Genomic DNA, 14,796 nt, shown 5'->3' on the forward strand with positions numbered 1-14,796 from the left:
AAATAAAAGGAGCACAAAATTAGTCTTGTCATGCTACATGAACCTAGCCCACTTTCATCCACAGCAATAATTAGTATTCTAGCATACCGAAAGTACTTTGATGCAAATTCAGCCATTGCAGTAAGCATCTCCAACTCGTGGACAGAGCCCTGCAACGAGCTCTGTCCTGATCTATGTTCCATTGCTGGCATGGGGACTGAGGCCTCTCTGCTGAGCTGCTCTGACTCCTCTCTCCACTGTCTCCTCAGTGGTCTGCTCATGGGACCTGGAGACCGGCTCTCAGGGGAGCCGACAGGTCTAACGATCTTCATGCTTTTCCTCCGGTCATCTCTTCGGTCTAGATGTAGGTAATGATAGTCTGGAGCTGCAGATGGCTGAGTAAGGTTCTCTGGGAAAAGACCAGAGCGCCCTCCCAAGGTGCCAAAACACCAGCCTAGTGGATTACACAGGAGTAATGGAAAGAACATGTTGATATGCATTAAATCATGGATATAAATATGCATATCTAACCCTGGTCTTGCATACCACGGCCCTAACTCTACAGTGCTGTGTTAGACTGGAAAAAAATGGCCCCCTCAAACCCAGAAAAAAAAATCTTATTTCAAAGAACTTTACCTTGAAAGAAGTTGAAAAAATCTGCCAATAGAACAAGTGAAAAATGGTTGGGGAAGATTTCTTGAAATAAGATATGATATTTAAGAATAATGAGATCTTAAAGATTGTCAAGTTTAGGTGTCTTAACCCCCTGTTGTCCTCATTCACAGCACCAAAAAATAATGATTCCTTGTCTGAAAAAAAAATACAAAAATTCAGCAAATATTCCTCAGATTTATAAAAAATTGCAAAAACATTCAGGAAGAAAATTCCTTAAAAGTTTTATTTAAAAAAAAATCCCCAAATTTGGGAAGAAATAAAAATTAAAAAAATAAAAAATGAAAATTGTAAATATTTTCAAAAATTGAAGAAAAATCTTCCAAAAAAATCCTAAAAATATCTAAAGTGATTGCCTATATATCAGTAATATTTCTAATATTTTCTTTAAGAACATTCAGAAAAATAAATCAACCAAAATCCAGTGAATTTCGCTGGATTTTGGCTGATTTTTGCTGAATGTTCTTAAGGAAACATTTTGTTTACCATTTCTATTTTTCCACCAAAAAGTGTCCAAATTTCCCCAAAATTTTTAAAATGTGGAAGTTTTCACTGTGAAAATGTATTTGTTTTCCTCCATATTTTCAAACTTTAAAATGGATCAACTTGACCCGCAGGACGACACGAGGGTTAAAACAAGATCATTTCAAGATTGTTTGACTTAACGAGATATTTAAGATGTGTTGTCTTAAAACAAGTCCTTCCATCGGCTGAAATGTTACTTGAATGAATTTATCTTAAATGAAGTGGGATGAGACATTTTGACTAAAAGTAGAGAAATAGACTTGGTAAGAGTTTTTGCAGTGTAGTGCTGGTCTGATTGCATCTTCTGATCATTCTATTACTTAGCAAAATAAAAAATGCTACAGATTGTCTGTGTTTCCTTAAACTAGTCTAAATCTTCTAGGTTGTTGCTAAGCTCAGGATGCAGCAACGGAGAATGTCTTAGTGGAACATTTGTATGCAAGGATACAAGCACTTGCAACTTACATGAATAATTGAGTAAAATGATCACGCAGGGCTGCTTTATTGCATGACTCAAACCTCTGCAAAGCACAGCAGAAATTACAGGACTATACCTGCCATCTGCATCCAGTGAGTCACGCTAATCTGCCTCTAAAAATTACCATAAGTATGAGTGTGCCTGACATCCCAATCCTAAACTCACCGTTCTGGAGTCCTTCCATTGGCAGCAGTTTGATGACATCACCCTTGTTGAGGTTAAGCAGACTCTTGTCATCCGTTACAAAGCTCTTCAGAGCCACCACATGGCCTGAGTCCTGGAGAGCAGGGAGACAGATGTGCAAGATGGTGACACATGGACTAAATTACTGAGGCTTTACCAAAAGCAAGAGGGGATATTGTCAGGAGAGGTTACAAAGGTTCAGAAGGAAAGGCAATGAAGTAAACCACGATGGCAAAAAGAGAAGTACCTTGATGAGCTCCCGGAGGAATAATCTGATCATGGCAGTGATCTGAGGAGCTCGGGTGGACTGCAGCACCACATTTTCATTTTTTAGTTCTAGTTCCACTCTGTCGGCACCTTGGAGGTCAACTGACAGCACATCTGCAAAGCTACATTCATAACCTGAGTTAACATTCTGTCCAAGACACATAAGCACATAAGCTGGAATGAATCAAGAAGAAAGTCTGAAAACCTAGAAAGATTAAACAGCAGACAGCACCTGCAACAGAGCTACTGGCGTCACAACTTACTCTAGCTGCTAATGATATATAGTGGAGCGTTTAGCTACTAAGGAGCCAGATATTTGTCTCAGGAGTTGGTGGAGACTATAGTTTGGACTTATTATTATCAGGTGGACACAAACATGGCTATAGTAAATGCTATCCTGTGTCTAATGGATGTGTAACTAGCTTCTTTTTGAGATGATGTGCTCACAACGCGTTCGGTGGTTTATAGGTAATTAATGTCTGCAGCTTTAAAGTCTCCACACGACTGTAATTAGAAGTCATCCCTGTAACTATCCCAAGCTTGTAAAAAAGTCAAAATGACTTCACGAACACAGCTGAGATCTGACATTTTACCACTCAGAGTTAAAACTGGGCAATATGCAAGTCAGAAAGGAAAGGAGTGGATTTGATCACTGTGCCATCGTAATAACAGTGTGTCACAGTGGTGTAAGGCGCTGGATCAAGACTCCAATCTCTTTGGAGGCGTTGGTTCAAATCCCACCATCACAGCCACTACAGCTCTTTGAAGAATTTCTTTGGGGATTAATACAATTTTACCTTGTCATTTTAAACTAAACCACACATTTTTCTCATTGTAAAACCAAACAGAAAAAGATATTTTTTAAAAAATATGATGTATGTAGACTAAGTGAGACATTTACATTTAGTAAGACAATAAAATGAGGACGTTATTTGAAACAATGTTTAAGTATTTGTCATTTTTTAACAGCTATTGTTACATCCCTGGGCTGTAATACTATATTTCTCTTGTTTGTCTCGCTATACTTTGAATGTTTGATTTGTTTATAATTGTGTCCCTTACAAGGGTGAAACTGAAATATTAGTGAAGTAATTTTGCTTATTCTCAACTGTGTTTACGTTTGCAGACAGAAGGTTTACCTGTAGCTCGAAAGCAGTCGGAGATGTTTGGGGTTGATGCCTGATGCTCCCACCACCTTCAGGAAACGGATTCCACGATGAGAAACACCGAAAACCTGGGCATCCCAACTGTCCGACTGCACATGAAGATAAGACACGAATATCAGCACAAATCAAGTGATCTGGCTGTCAGTGCTGTTTAATTAGTTTCAAGACATATACATTTGTTACAAGCTCCAAGAACGGTGTCCACAAGAAGAAAACCATCTTCACAAGGGAGCACTTCTCGTCTGCATGCACAAATACTGCAAGTCCTACAAGAATGTCAGTGTGATAGGTGCAACCTTCACATTACCACAGTATAGAAATACTGTGTTACAAGTAAAGACCCTGCATTAAAAATTTTAACTTAAGTAAATGTACAAAAGTATTAGCATCAAAATATACTCAACGAACCCAAAGTAAAGAACTTTTTATTCATGAATGGTGCATTTAAGGGTCTATAATTGTATTATTAATATTGATACATTAATGTGTCACTTTACTGCTGCAGCTGCAAAGGTGAATTTCAATAAAGTCTCATCTTAATCTAATAAGTTAGTCAAGTGCAAATGGACTACATCATACTTTATTTGTTGATTATATTTTGGATTATTAATCTGTAAAGTCCCTTGCAATTCAGTGTCGAGTAAAACAACAACAAGAACATTTGTCTCTGGACTGTAGTGGAGTATAAGTGTGAGGCAGCAGGAAATGGAAACACTCAAGTAAAGTGCAAGCTCTCTGAAATCAAAAACTGAACTTTTTAACTGCAGTACTTGAGTTAAAGTGCATAGTGAAATTACGAGATAACGCCAAGCGTGTGCAAAGCAGTAATCAAAGCAAAGGGTGTCGATTTTGAAGAATTGAAAATATAAAACACATTTTGACTTGTTTCAGACACTTGTGTTTACGACATAATTCCATATGTGTTCATTTATAGTTCTGATGCCTTCGGTGAGAATCTACAACGTAAATAGCCATGAGAATAAAGAAAAACCATTAAATGAGAAGATGTGTCCAAACTTTTGACTGGTAGTGCATGTTGTTTGGTAAATTTTGGTACTTTAAGTTGTCAGTTTTCATTTAAAGCAGGTATCTTTGACTACTACAGCACCAGATTTGATGTACCGCAACTAAACAAAAGACACTGGTTGTAATAGCCAACAAACACGACTCATATAGCCAAAGGAATGGCCTCATCAGTCACTGTCCTGCCTCCAAACTCTCCCGCCAACTTGATTTGTGAGCATATATTGAGCATTTGCCAGTGTGTGAGGTTGGTTAAACAAGCACTCGTCATCGTCCCTTATCCCAGGGCTAGACTTGTGCAGACAGAGCAGAATGCCCTTTTAGTTAAACAGACAATAAATAAGTCTTCCAATTAATGGAACAGAGTAACTCTTTTTAGTCATGCACACCTTCACAGGAAACAGTCGAGCGAAATAGTTTTCCCAGTTGTCTCGAGCGGCAATGACAATCCTCTTCTTCATGTTGTCATCCTGGATGGTGCTTATTGACGTTCCAACGTTGAAATTTGCTATACAGAATGGGGGAAAAAAAACAAAAAAACAGTAATTGACAAATAAATAATGCCGGAACACATTACAACTGATTAAGTGCAGATCTAAAGATATAGAGTATGCCTTCTAGGTACTGGTGAAAGATGAATGGAACAAAAACATGGTGGCATTCAGCTTTATGATGAACGGTGAAAAATCTCACCAAGCAGATCCTTCATCTTCCTCCTCTCTTCTCTGCTGAGCCTTACACAGCTATCAGAATAGGAATCCCTCATGATCTAAAGGAAACATCACATGTTATTCAGAGTATGGCGTCTGCAGGACAGCAGGACACACATGTAAGTATACTGACCTGTTCACACAACAGATTGAGGACGTATGGCCGGTTGAACATCTCTCTGGGGTAGAACACCTGCACAGAGGTTTGTGAAGTGAACTTAGAACAACAATATGTCCAGTTCAAACTGCCCATGACTACATAGATTAAATGCATTACTATGGAGTAAAATGGATTATTATTAAAGAATTAACCCTAATACTAAACAGAAATACAAAAATATAGTATAAGGTCCAACCTGGAACACATAATTGTCTTAGTGTCATTTTTGTTCCCTGTACCTTTTGTCTCCAGTTTTTCTCTCTCCCTTTTCTTGTATGTGATAAGAGTTTAAAGGTATAGAACTAATGAGCTAAATCACACCAAAACTGAAGACTTGGTGATAATCTGTGGGTTGATAAATGCAAGCTACAGGTCTCACTCAATATATAGTAATTTGATATGTAGTTAATATAAACAAATCTCCTCAAGAATGCTCTGATTGTGTTTGTGTTTATCTTACTTCTTTTCGCAGGAACAGTTTTCCCGGCATGTTGGAGTAAGAGAAGTAAACCCCAGCAGAGAAGCGGTGGAGCTTCGATCGAACACCGTCCTCATCTGGCATTGCATCTACAGATAAACGGTACAGTGAATGCGAGTTTGCATCTGTGCTCATATCATCCTTTAATGCTTAAACATGACGTGGGAAGAGAAAGGTGAGGAACACCCACTGAGAGATGGTGCAACCATGGGTGGCGGCTCGGGGATGTCCTCAGGTACAGGTGCTGGGTCTAGAGGTGGCGGGGAGTCAGGCGGAGTTGAGGGAGGGCTTCTGGAGCGCTGTGAGCCAAACAGGTCCGCCAGGGAGCGCTGCCTCTGCTTCATGCTGTTGGAGACTACGCGAGCCCTGGTGGGAGGAGAGTCGGGAGGGGACCTTGGACGAGGCTGCTCCTTCTTCTTTGGAGCGGGGGTGGAGGCGGAGGCACCCACTGCTTCTGCACACAGGAAGGACAGGAAAATGTGACAGATATATATGACAGAATAACAAACACAGCTGTAGCACTTGTAATGTTTAAAGGAATATACATTTGGACACATTATATTTGGATCTACAATTCCCTTTTCCAGAATATTCTGACCTTCTGTTGTGGCACTGGTGATTTGTTTTTCAGTTTGGCCAGAGCTTCCTCTTTGGGGTCCATCTTCTTCTTAAAGATTCTTGCAGGAGGTCTAGGGGGGTATAAAAAAAAATGGAAAAAAAATATTACAGAAGTTATCAGGGAAAAAGACTCTTAGAGCTCCTCATTTAGCTGGAGATGAGATGCTCTTCAAGGATTTGTCATCTTTGATTTGACACAATTAGGGGGAAACAACTTTACAATTCATATAAAACATTCAAAGGAACACAGAAGTTTCTTAAATTTGAAAAATTGTTGTCCAGGTTGCCTGTACAGAAATTATGCGTACCATGCAACCACAATGCTCCCTCAGTTTAAACTCGGCCTATGACCTCCGTTGCATGTCAGCCACTTTCTTTAGGTTTCTGCAGTTCTAAGTGAAAGTCATTTTGATCGTGCCTTCCACCACAGAAACAGCATCATAAAATTTGCAGAGGACACCACTGTGGTGGGGCTCATCTCTGGGAGGGATGGGACTGCAAACCGGGACGAAGTGGAGCGACTGTCAGTATAGTGTCAACAGAACAACTTGATCCTAAACACGACCAAAACAAAGGAGATCACTGTGGACCACAGAAAGAAGACAGACATTCAGCCACTGCTTATTTCTGTGGACTCTGGAGAGGGTTTCTTGTGTTCGCTTCTTTGGTGTGCACATTATGGACAATCTGACCTGGAGCACAAACAACCACTGAAGAATTCACAGCAGAGACCGCACTTCCTGCAGGTCCTCAGGAGCAACAACCTGCCGCAAAGACCGCTGGTGTCCTTTTTTCTGCTCCATAGAGAGCATTCTCAGTTATAGCATGTGTGTTTGGTTTGCCAGCTACACAACAGCAGACAGAAGGCTCTACAGAGGGTTGTCAATACGGCCCAGAAAATCACCGATTGTCCTCTACCTTCCCCTGATGAAGTGTACAGCTTTCACTGCCTCAGGAAGGCACAAAATATAACCAGAGACCCCTCCCACCCCGGACATCACCTGAATTTCTGCCATCAAGCAGACGTTACAGAACACTGAAAACAAAAACAAACAGACTCAAACAGTTTCTATGCAAATGGCGTTTATGCATTGAACTCAGGACCCATTAAATAATTTTAGTGTTTAATTGTTTTTATTGGATGGTTTTATGAATGTTTTTCTATCTTTTTATCACTGTCATCAGCAGCAGTGATTTTTCATGAGAAACCTTTTCTGTACTTATTTTGAAGCTTTGTCTTTCATTTTTATGCATTTTATAATATGTACAATGGCAGTTTCTGATAATTGATAATCAATTATTTCTTTGTGAGCTCTTTGGGATGCTATTTAATCAAAGTTGTAATACTCCGTTCAGAAACTGACATCTCTTTCTAAGAGAGTAGCATGTTAAGTCTCTGAAAGATGTGTTAAGAATCTGAATTTAAACTTCTGTAATATTGAAAATGTTACACAGCAAGCACTATTCAGATATTCTGCTTTTACTTTCATCTCACTTCTATTTTAAACTTTAGCTAAAACTTAAAAACTTACCTACAATGTGTCCGGTTTTATTCAAAATTTAACATGTTGTAATTGTGACTTCACATTTTGTCAGTACAAGAAAGCAATAATAGCAAGAGAAAAAAATCAGATACATTATGCCCTTCCATTGTTTAAACACAGAAACTTTGATTTAAAGTCTTAAATCATAAAACTGCAAGGCCACAACAGAATCCTTCAGGATATCAGATCAGATAAAACCCAGTTCAAATTAGTGGAACGTGTCCAAAGAGGATGAAGTTTTAAAACTGACCTGGCAGACTCGAAGGGTTTGGGCTCCGGTTGGGGTCGGCTGTTGTACCGTTTGATGATTTCTCGAATGTTGGAGGTGGGCTGAGGGTGAGGCTCAGGCTCAGGCTCAGGCCGAGGCTCAGAGGGAGGAGATGGGGCACGTTTTTCTTTTGGGGCCTTCACTTTTCGTTCAGGAGCCGTGGAGGAGGAGGAGTTTATTGTGGGAGAGAAGAAGCAGAAACTGAATCTCAAGCTAAATGCATTTTTAATATGCAGTGAGGAGCAAAAACATCAAGACCACCACTGCCTAATATGCTGCTGGTTCTGTAAGCCACAAAAATGTAGCCTGTTTTCACAAGAAATAGGAAAGTGAGCATGTTTTCCATGAATGTGCAATAAGTTCACCCCAACAGCATTGAAGCTGGTGAAGTATCACTAATAAACAGCTGTCAGTTTAGAGGTATGTCTGGTGCAGTTTGACATATTGTAAAAAAAAAAAAAAAAAAAAACAGAAAACATTCTGATATTGTGAATTGAAGATGTTCAAAGTCAACTTTGAGATATCACTTAACTAGACAAATACGAGCTTATTCAGTGTATTTGGAGATCAATTTTTAAAATAAATTTGCTTTCTGAGTAATTAGTAGTTTTTTGAACTCGTCTCATCTTCTTACCTTTTGGCTTGGGTGCCACAGGTGGGGGAGATGGAGGAGGTGAGTTATGTTGCTCCTTGGGTGGGCTGGGGGGCGCTGGCCGTGGCTTTGGGGTTTTGACTTTACGCTGTTCATGAATGCCTGTGGGACAGTGGAGGAGAAAAATAATGATGACTGAAAAAACCATGACTTAAATAGTACAGTGAGCTGTTACAAAGTCAATTTAATAATTACAAGCAGCCCGAACTCTGCTGTCTAAGAGAGTGGGCGCAAATGATGTTGACCACCCTCATGCTTTTTAAAGTCAAAGATACATAGAGGAAGTAGTCTGGTTTGTGCAGATAGTTTGAAAGGTACTTTGGTTAACCCTATGAGCATTTTGCCTTTTTTGCATTATTTTGATGTCATCCTAATGAGAGATTATTAGAGATATTGGTCATCAACCTTTAATCTTGTTTTTTTAAGAAGGCGAGATTAACTTAAAAATTGCCCACTCCATTGTTGTAACTTCAGTTGGTTATGGGACATTGTAAAAATCCTGGAAAATGATTTATTGAAAAGAGTGGGAACCCTGTTATTATTTTTCTTTATTCATTATTTATTTTTTGTTCAAATGTCATTATTTTTTTTCATTTTAGCATTACTTTTTTGTTATTTATTCATCATCATTTATTTATTTTGTCTATTTGAATATTGTAAATATTAAAGATTGACAGTATATCTGTGTGTGTATAGCTATTTCTTTATTACCTATCTTAATATAATTTTTATATTAATTCAATGGTTTTAATTATTCTTAAGTAAGCAGAAAAAGAAGTACATCTCTGACATTTATAACAAACCAAGCTGTTGTAAAATCGATTGAAAATTGAGCAATCTACAGTGATTTTAAAATCCATGCTCCATTGACTTTAATGTTATGAGTGATCGAGCAGCCCTGTCCCATCCATGCCCCTGAGCCATCTAGTGTTTGTATATATCTATGGGTGCACATGCCATGGCAATGTACAGCTTCTTTGGCAGCATAAGGGGAGCTACACAATACTTGGCAGATGGTTTTCATTGATAAGAAGCTTTATTGTCATTGCAAGGGTTCTCTTCACACTCATGGGGAAGAAGCTGTGTCTCAGTCTGTTGTTGACTGAGTGTGGCTGATCAGTGTGTATCACTAACTGCTGTTTATCAGCTCAACTCACCAATCTTCTGGAAGTAGTCTCTCTTTTCTCTGAATGACTGCAGGTCATCTGGATCTAAATCCTCATCACTTACTGGCTGTTAAAGTAAAGGACGGCATGTTACCACAAATAAGGAGAAAGGACACGCAGTGACAACTTCATGACATTTAGGGAATTAAAAGTTTCTGTATTATTGATCTTTTCATTGATATTAATTAGAAGAAAAAATCATATGAAAACATATCAAAACCAGCAATTAATGTATTTACTAATAAACATTGTGTGTGAAAGTCTGATTTCATACTAGCATTGTTACTACTAAAATTACTAAAACCACTTCTGTCAAGCTACACCGTTCACCATCACCATGATCGGTAGGTTATTTTGATTTACTAACATGCGCATCAAGCTCTGTCCACAAATATTCAAATATCAAATGTGGAATAATTTTTATTTTTGCCAAATTTGGGGATTTTTTATTAAATAAAACTTAAGGGAAACTTAAGGAATTTTCTTCCTGAAGATTTTGCAAATTCTTATAAATTTGGGGGATTTTTTGCTGAATTTCTGATTTTTTTTGCAGTCAAGGCAACGATATTTTTTGGTGAAGTAAATGAAGACGACAGGAGGGTTAAGACACCTCAGCTTCACAATCCTGATGAAATACAGCTTAAAATAAGTTTTTCTGGCTAATTTTAAGATCTCAATATTCTAAATATCATATCTTATTTTAAGAAATCTTACCAAGCCATTTTTCAGTTGTTCTATTGGCAGATTTTTTCACTTTTTTCAAGTGAAAAGTTCTTGGAAATAAGTTTTTTTGTTTTGTTTTGAGAGGGGCATTTTTTTTCCAGTGTGGTGTTTTAGTTTTTCCATCCAGAACTTGTTTTGCATTTAACACTTGGACAGACATGATTCATGCCTCACACATACACCACTCACATTACTGATTTTGATAACCCTACACTATTTTGGCTTTGATTTCAGTTAATAAAAAGATTTAATTGCTCTACTTTCTGTTACTCTCCTTTTGTTGTGGCCATCTTAAACCAGGTCGCTGAGAGCCACAAAAATAATAATATAATAATAATAACTTTGTTTATCAAGCGCTTTCAGTCAAAGTGCTGTACACAAAAAAAAGTTTCAAGTATTAGGAGATGGACTAACATATTGTTGTTTTAGTATTTTCTCTTAATTTGTTGCATATCTTCTGAAAAACAAGAATGGCACACAGTACAGTATGAGAAATACTACACCTCTGGCTCAGGCGTACGTTGAAGTGTGGGTGCTTTAGGCTGGGCGGGTGCTTTAGGCTGGGCGGGTGCTTTAGGCTGGGCGGGTGCTTTAGGTGGGGCAGGTGGGGGTGAGGGTGATGCAGGGGAAGGCGAGCGTGAGCGTTCCCTGGAGTGCCGCACAGACTGACGCTTCTTATTCTTTCTCTGCTGCTCCTGTGTCTGCTGCTGAGACAGAGTCAACGCCTGCAGGGTCATCTGCTGGGCCTAGAAGGATGGAAGGGAAAACAGACTGTGGGCGAGCAAGCAGGGGAGAAGCATACGTATAGATGGAGGAAGGAGTAAGTATAGGCTGAAAACAACTCGACGACACGATTCTGACCATGAGAGCGGCTTGCTGGTTGATGAAAGCCTGCTGCGTTGCTGCCGCCTGCATGGGGTCAGGGACAGGCGGTGCAGCGACAGGAGCCTGAGGCATCATCATGGCTGTGTGGGGACGAATATGACAAACTCTTATACACATTTATTTATGAGACAAAGGAATTTACTGCAAAAACTCACAATCTTACCAAGTCTGTTTGTCTTATTTTTAGTCGAAATGTTAGCCTAGCCATGCTACACCCATGTTTCTGACGGCACAAGGGTCTAGGGAAGCTCGACAGGGAGGGAGGTGGGCTAAAAGGTTGTCTATCAAATCCCTCTGCAGCAGTTGGGTAGGTATACAACCAATCAATGCAACAAATAGGCTGACGTAGTTCTGAGAGCACAGGCGGATTGTGGCTAAGTCCCATTAGCTTCCCAACCAGCGGAGCCAACTGGTATATTAAGGATTTGCCATATCCCGTCGGCATAAGTCCAAATACGTCTTTCTTCTCAATGAAATACTTAAGTGCCGTCCTTTGTTTATCTTTCAAGTTGAATTTTAGCTTCAAATCTTTAAGGGCTGTGGCCAAAGCCGAGTCGAAAGATAACTGTTTATTGTGCGCTGGTTGTTTCTGTCAGAATCGTCACGCCTCTGTCGTCACTTCGTTACGCCCGCCTTCTGACTCTACACTTCATGGTGATTGGTGACTGCCAGTCTTCTGGCAGAGAATTAAATTCGTTGCCGTGGGTTGTCTAGCGCGGCTAGGCTATCGAAATGTCTCATTCCACTTGATTTAAGATAAATTAATTTAACAAGTAACATTTCAGCAAGATGGAGGGACTTGTTCTGGGACTATGCATCTTAAATATCTTGTTAAGTCAAACAATCTTGACATTATCGTGTTTTGATCCTCCTGTTGTCCTGTGGGTCAAATTGACCCTTTTGAAGTTTAAAAATGTGGAAAAAAAACATATTTTCAGTGAAAACGTCTGATGTCCACATTTTCAACATTTTTTGGGAAATTTTTGAACATTTTTGGTGGAAAAAAAGAAATGTTGAAACTGTTCCTTTAAGAACACATAAAAATCAACCAAAATCCTGCGAAATTCGCTGGATTTTGTTTGGTTTTGATGTGAATGTTCTTAAAGAAAATATCACAAGTTTTACTGATATATATGTAATCGCTTTAGATATTTTTAGGATTTTTTTTGGGAAGATTTTTATTCATTTTTTGAAAATATTTACAGTTTTAATTTTAAAATTTTTTACATTTTTATTTCTTGCCAAATTTGGGGATTTTTTCTTTTTAAAAAATAAAACTTTTAAGGGAAACTTAAGGAATTTCTTCCTGAAGATTTTGAAAATTTTTATAAATTTGGGGGATTTTTTGCTGAATTTTTGGATTATTTTGAGACAAGGCAACGATATTTTTTGGTGCCGTAAATGAGGACAACAGGAGGGTTAAGACACCTAAGCTTGACAATCCTGGTAAAATAGAGCTTAAAATAAGTTTTCCCAGCTAATTTTAAGATCCCAATATTCTACATATATCTAATTTCAAGAAATCTTACCAAGCCATTTTCACTTATTCTATTGGCAGATTTTTTCCCCACGTATTTCAAGGTAAAAGTTCCTTGAAATAAGTTTTTTTTCTTTTTTTGAGAGGGGCATTTTTTCCAGTGTAATTTCTGCACATTTATATATATTTATACATTTGTATACATGGATGTACATAAATCAAATCAGGCATGCCATTGTCAATTGGGGTCTATACGTCTTTGTTTATGTAAACAAATGAATTTTTCCACCATAATTTTGTTGCAGAGCCCAATGAGCTGCTTGCTCAATTGTGAATGAGTCCACATAGTATTCTTTAAGCCAGTTGTCCATACTAACACAGTTCTTTTTCAGTTTATTACTACTGTCCACAGAAATAGAGTAGCTTTGCTTTAGCTGCTTCCTTAGCAAACATGTGGCGGAACAATAACAAATCCAAACATTTACTATTTATGCCATTCTAGTGCCATTACATGTGCGAAGGGCCATTTCTTTAATCTACAGTGCACAGTTTTAAATACAGAGTTGTGTCTGAATTCACTTGATCATAGTTTCTTGTAGGGGTTTACCTGGCATGGTTGGCATGGTTTGCATGGCTGGCATCATGGGAGCTCCACCATAGCTGGGCATCGCTGGGTTGACTCCTACACACAGTAAAGGAAAGATTTCACATCTCAAAGACTATGTGTCTCATTGAACTGCTCAGAAGAGAATATCTGTTGGATTTCTCTAATTTTGAAAGGAATTCACCTACTATGTGAAGTGCCCTGTGATGGCACATTTTGTGAATTAGCATTATAGGAAGAAAACTGAACTAAACTGAACTGATCACATAGAGGATTAGCTTATTAAACAATAGTGAAAGGTTATGCTAACCTAAATATTCTAGACACAATCAACCAAGAAGCAACAGTCTTTACACTGCTTTAAAGATGTTCAGTCATATAGTGTATTTTTATGCGTTTCTAAAGACGGGGGTGTTGCTCTAACTTTGTAAAGCAGTTTGAACCTTTCTGATGATACTATGACATTTACAGAGTTTAAGGGTCAAGGAATTATAAATCTGCAGTTACTGAAAAAATATGAGAAATCAGATCTGTATTTGCAGCTGGTCAGACACTCAAAGCGCTCCATCTAAATGACTTTCTGTTTAAATAGGAGAAACCCATAGAGAATTTGGACTTTTACAGAAAACAATCTAGTCTATTGTCCATTCCAGTAAGTCTGATGTGGTGTGGACAGCTTTTTAAAAAAACTAACTTTTTCTGAGCTAATGAATTGGGAACATTTTTTTCATAACTAATGGAGTGACAAACTTTTTTCTGGCAACAGCAGTACTTTCCCCCAATTTCTCAATGATAGTGTCAACATGCTGACACCATGATGGCTTGAGAAAATCTTCCAACCAGAAAACAAAGTTTGATTCTTGATGACACACATGAGAACTGATCACTTACCCATAGGATAGACAGGCATGGACATCGGCATACCTGAAAAACAGAATGTCCAGTTTTGATTTCAGTTTACAGAGATTTTTATTTCAAAATAAGATGTCATGAGCTAAAATCCTCTTACAGGTTTTCAGAGACAACATTTTCTGACATAGGCATGACAAACCTGGTGACATTTGCAGTTCTCTGGTTTGATGTTCTCACTTTGATTATGCTATTCTGTATTTCAATACTTCTTTACTAGTTTGCACCTTTTGGTTGTAAACTAACATTTTTTGGCTTAAATAACCTAACTTGTTAAGCCTTAGAAAGAAAATATGAACATTTAATGTA

The 14,796-nt window shown here is 38.3% G+C and overlaps 1 protein-coding gene across 1 annotated transcript in view; it reads right to left on the reverse strand.

Moving 5' to 3' along the window:
* Nucleotides 1–14,796, reverse strand: part of LOC110963528 (unconventional myosin-XVB-like) — an 87,933-nt gene that overhangs the window by 42,772 nt on the left and 30,365 nt on the right. The window contains exons 28-29 of the mRNA XM_051939570.1: nt 14,470–14,502; nt 13,582–13,656 (exon numbers count right to left, since the gene is read on the reverse strand). Coding sequence (XP_051795530.1) covers nt 13,582–13,656; nt 14,470–14,502 — 108 coding nt within the window. The remainder of the gene's footprint in view (nt 1–13,581; nt 13,657–14,469; nt 14,503–14,796) is intronic.

The sequence above is a fragment of the Acanthochromis polyacanthus genome, chromosome 19 (assembly GCF_021347895.1).
Source record: "Acanthochromis polyacanthus isolate Apoly-LR-REF ecotype Palm Island chromosome 19, KAUST_Apoly_ChrSc, whole genome shotgun sequence".
Lineage (NCBI taxonomy): Eukaryota > Metazoa > Chordata > Actinopteri > Pomacentridae > Acanthochromis > Acanthochromis polyacanthus.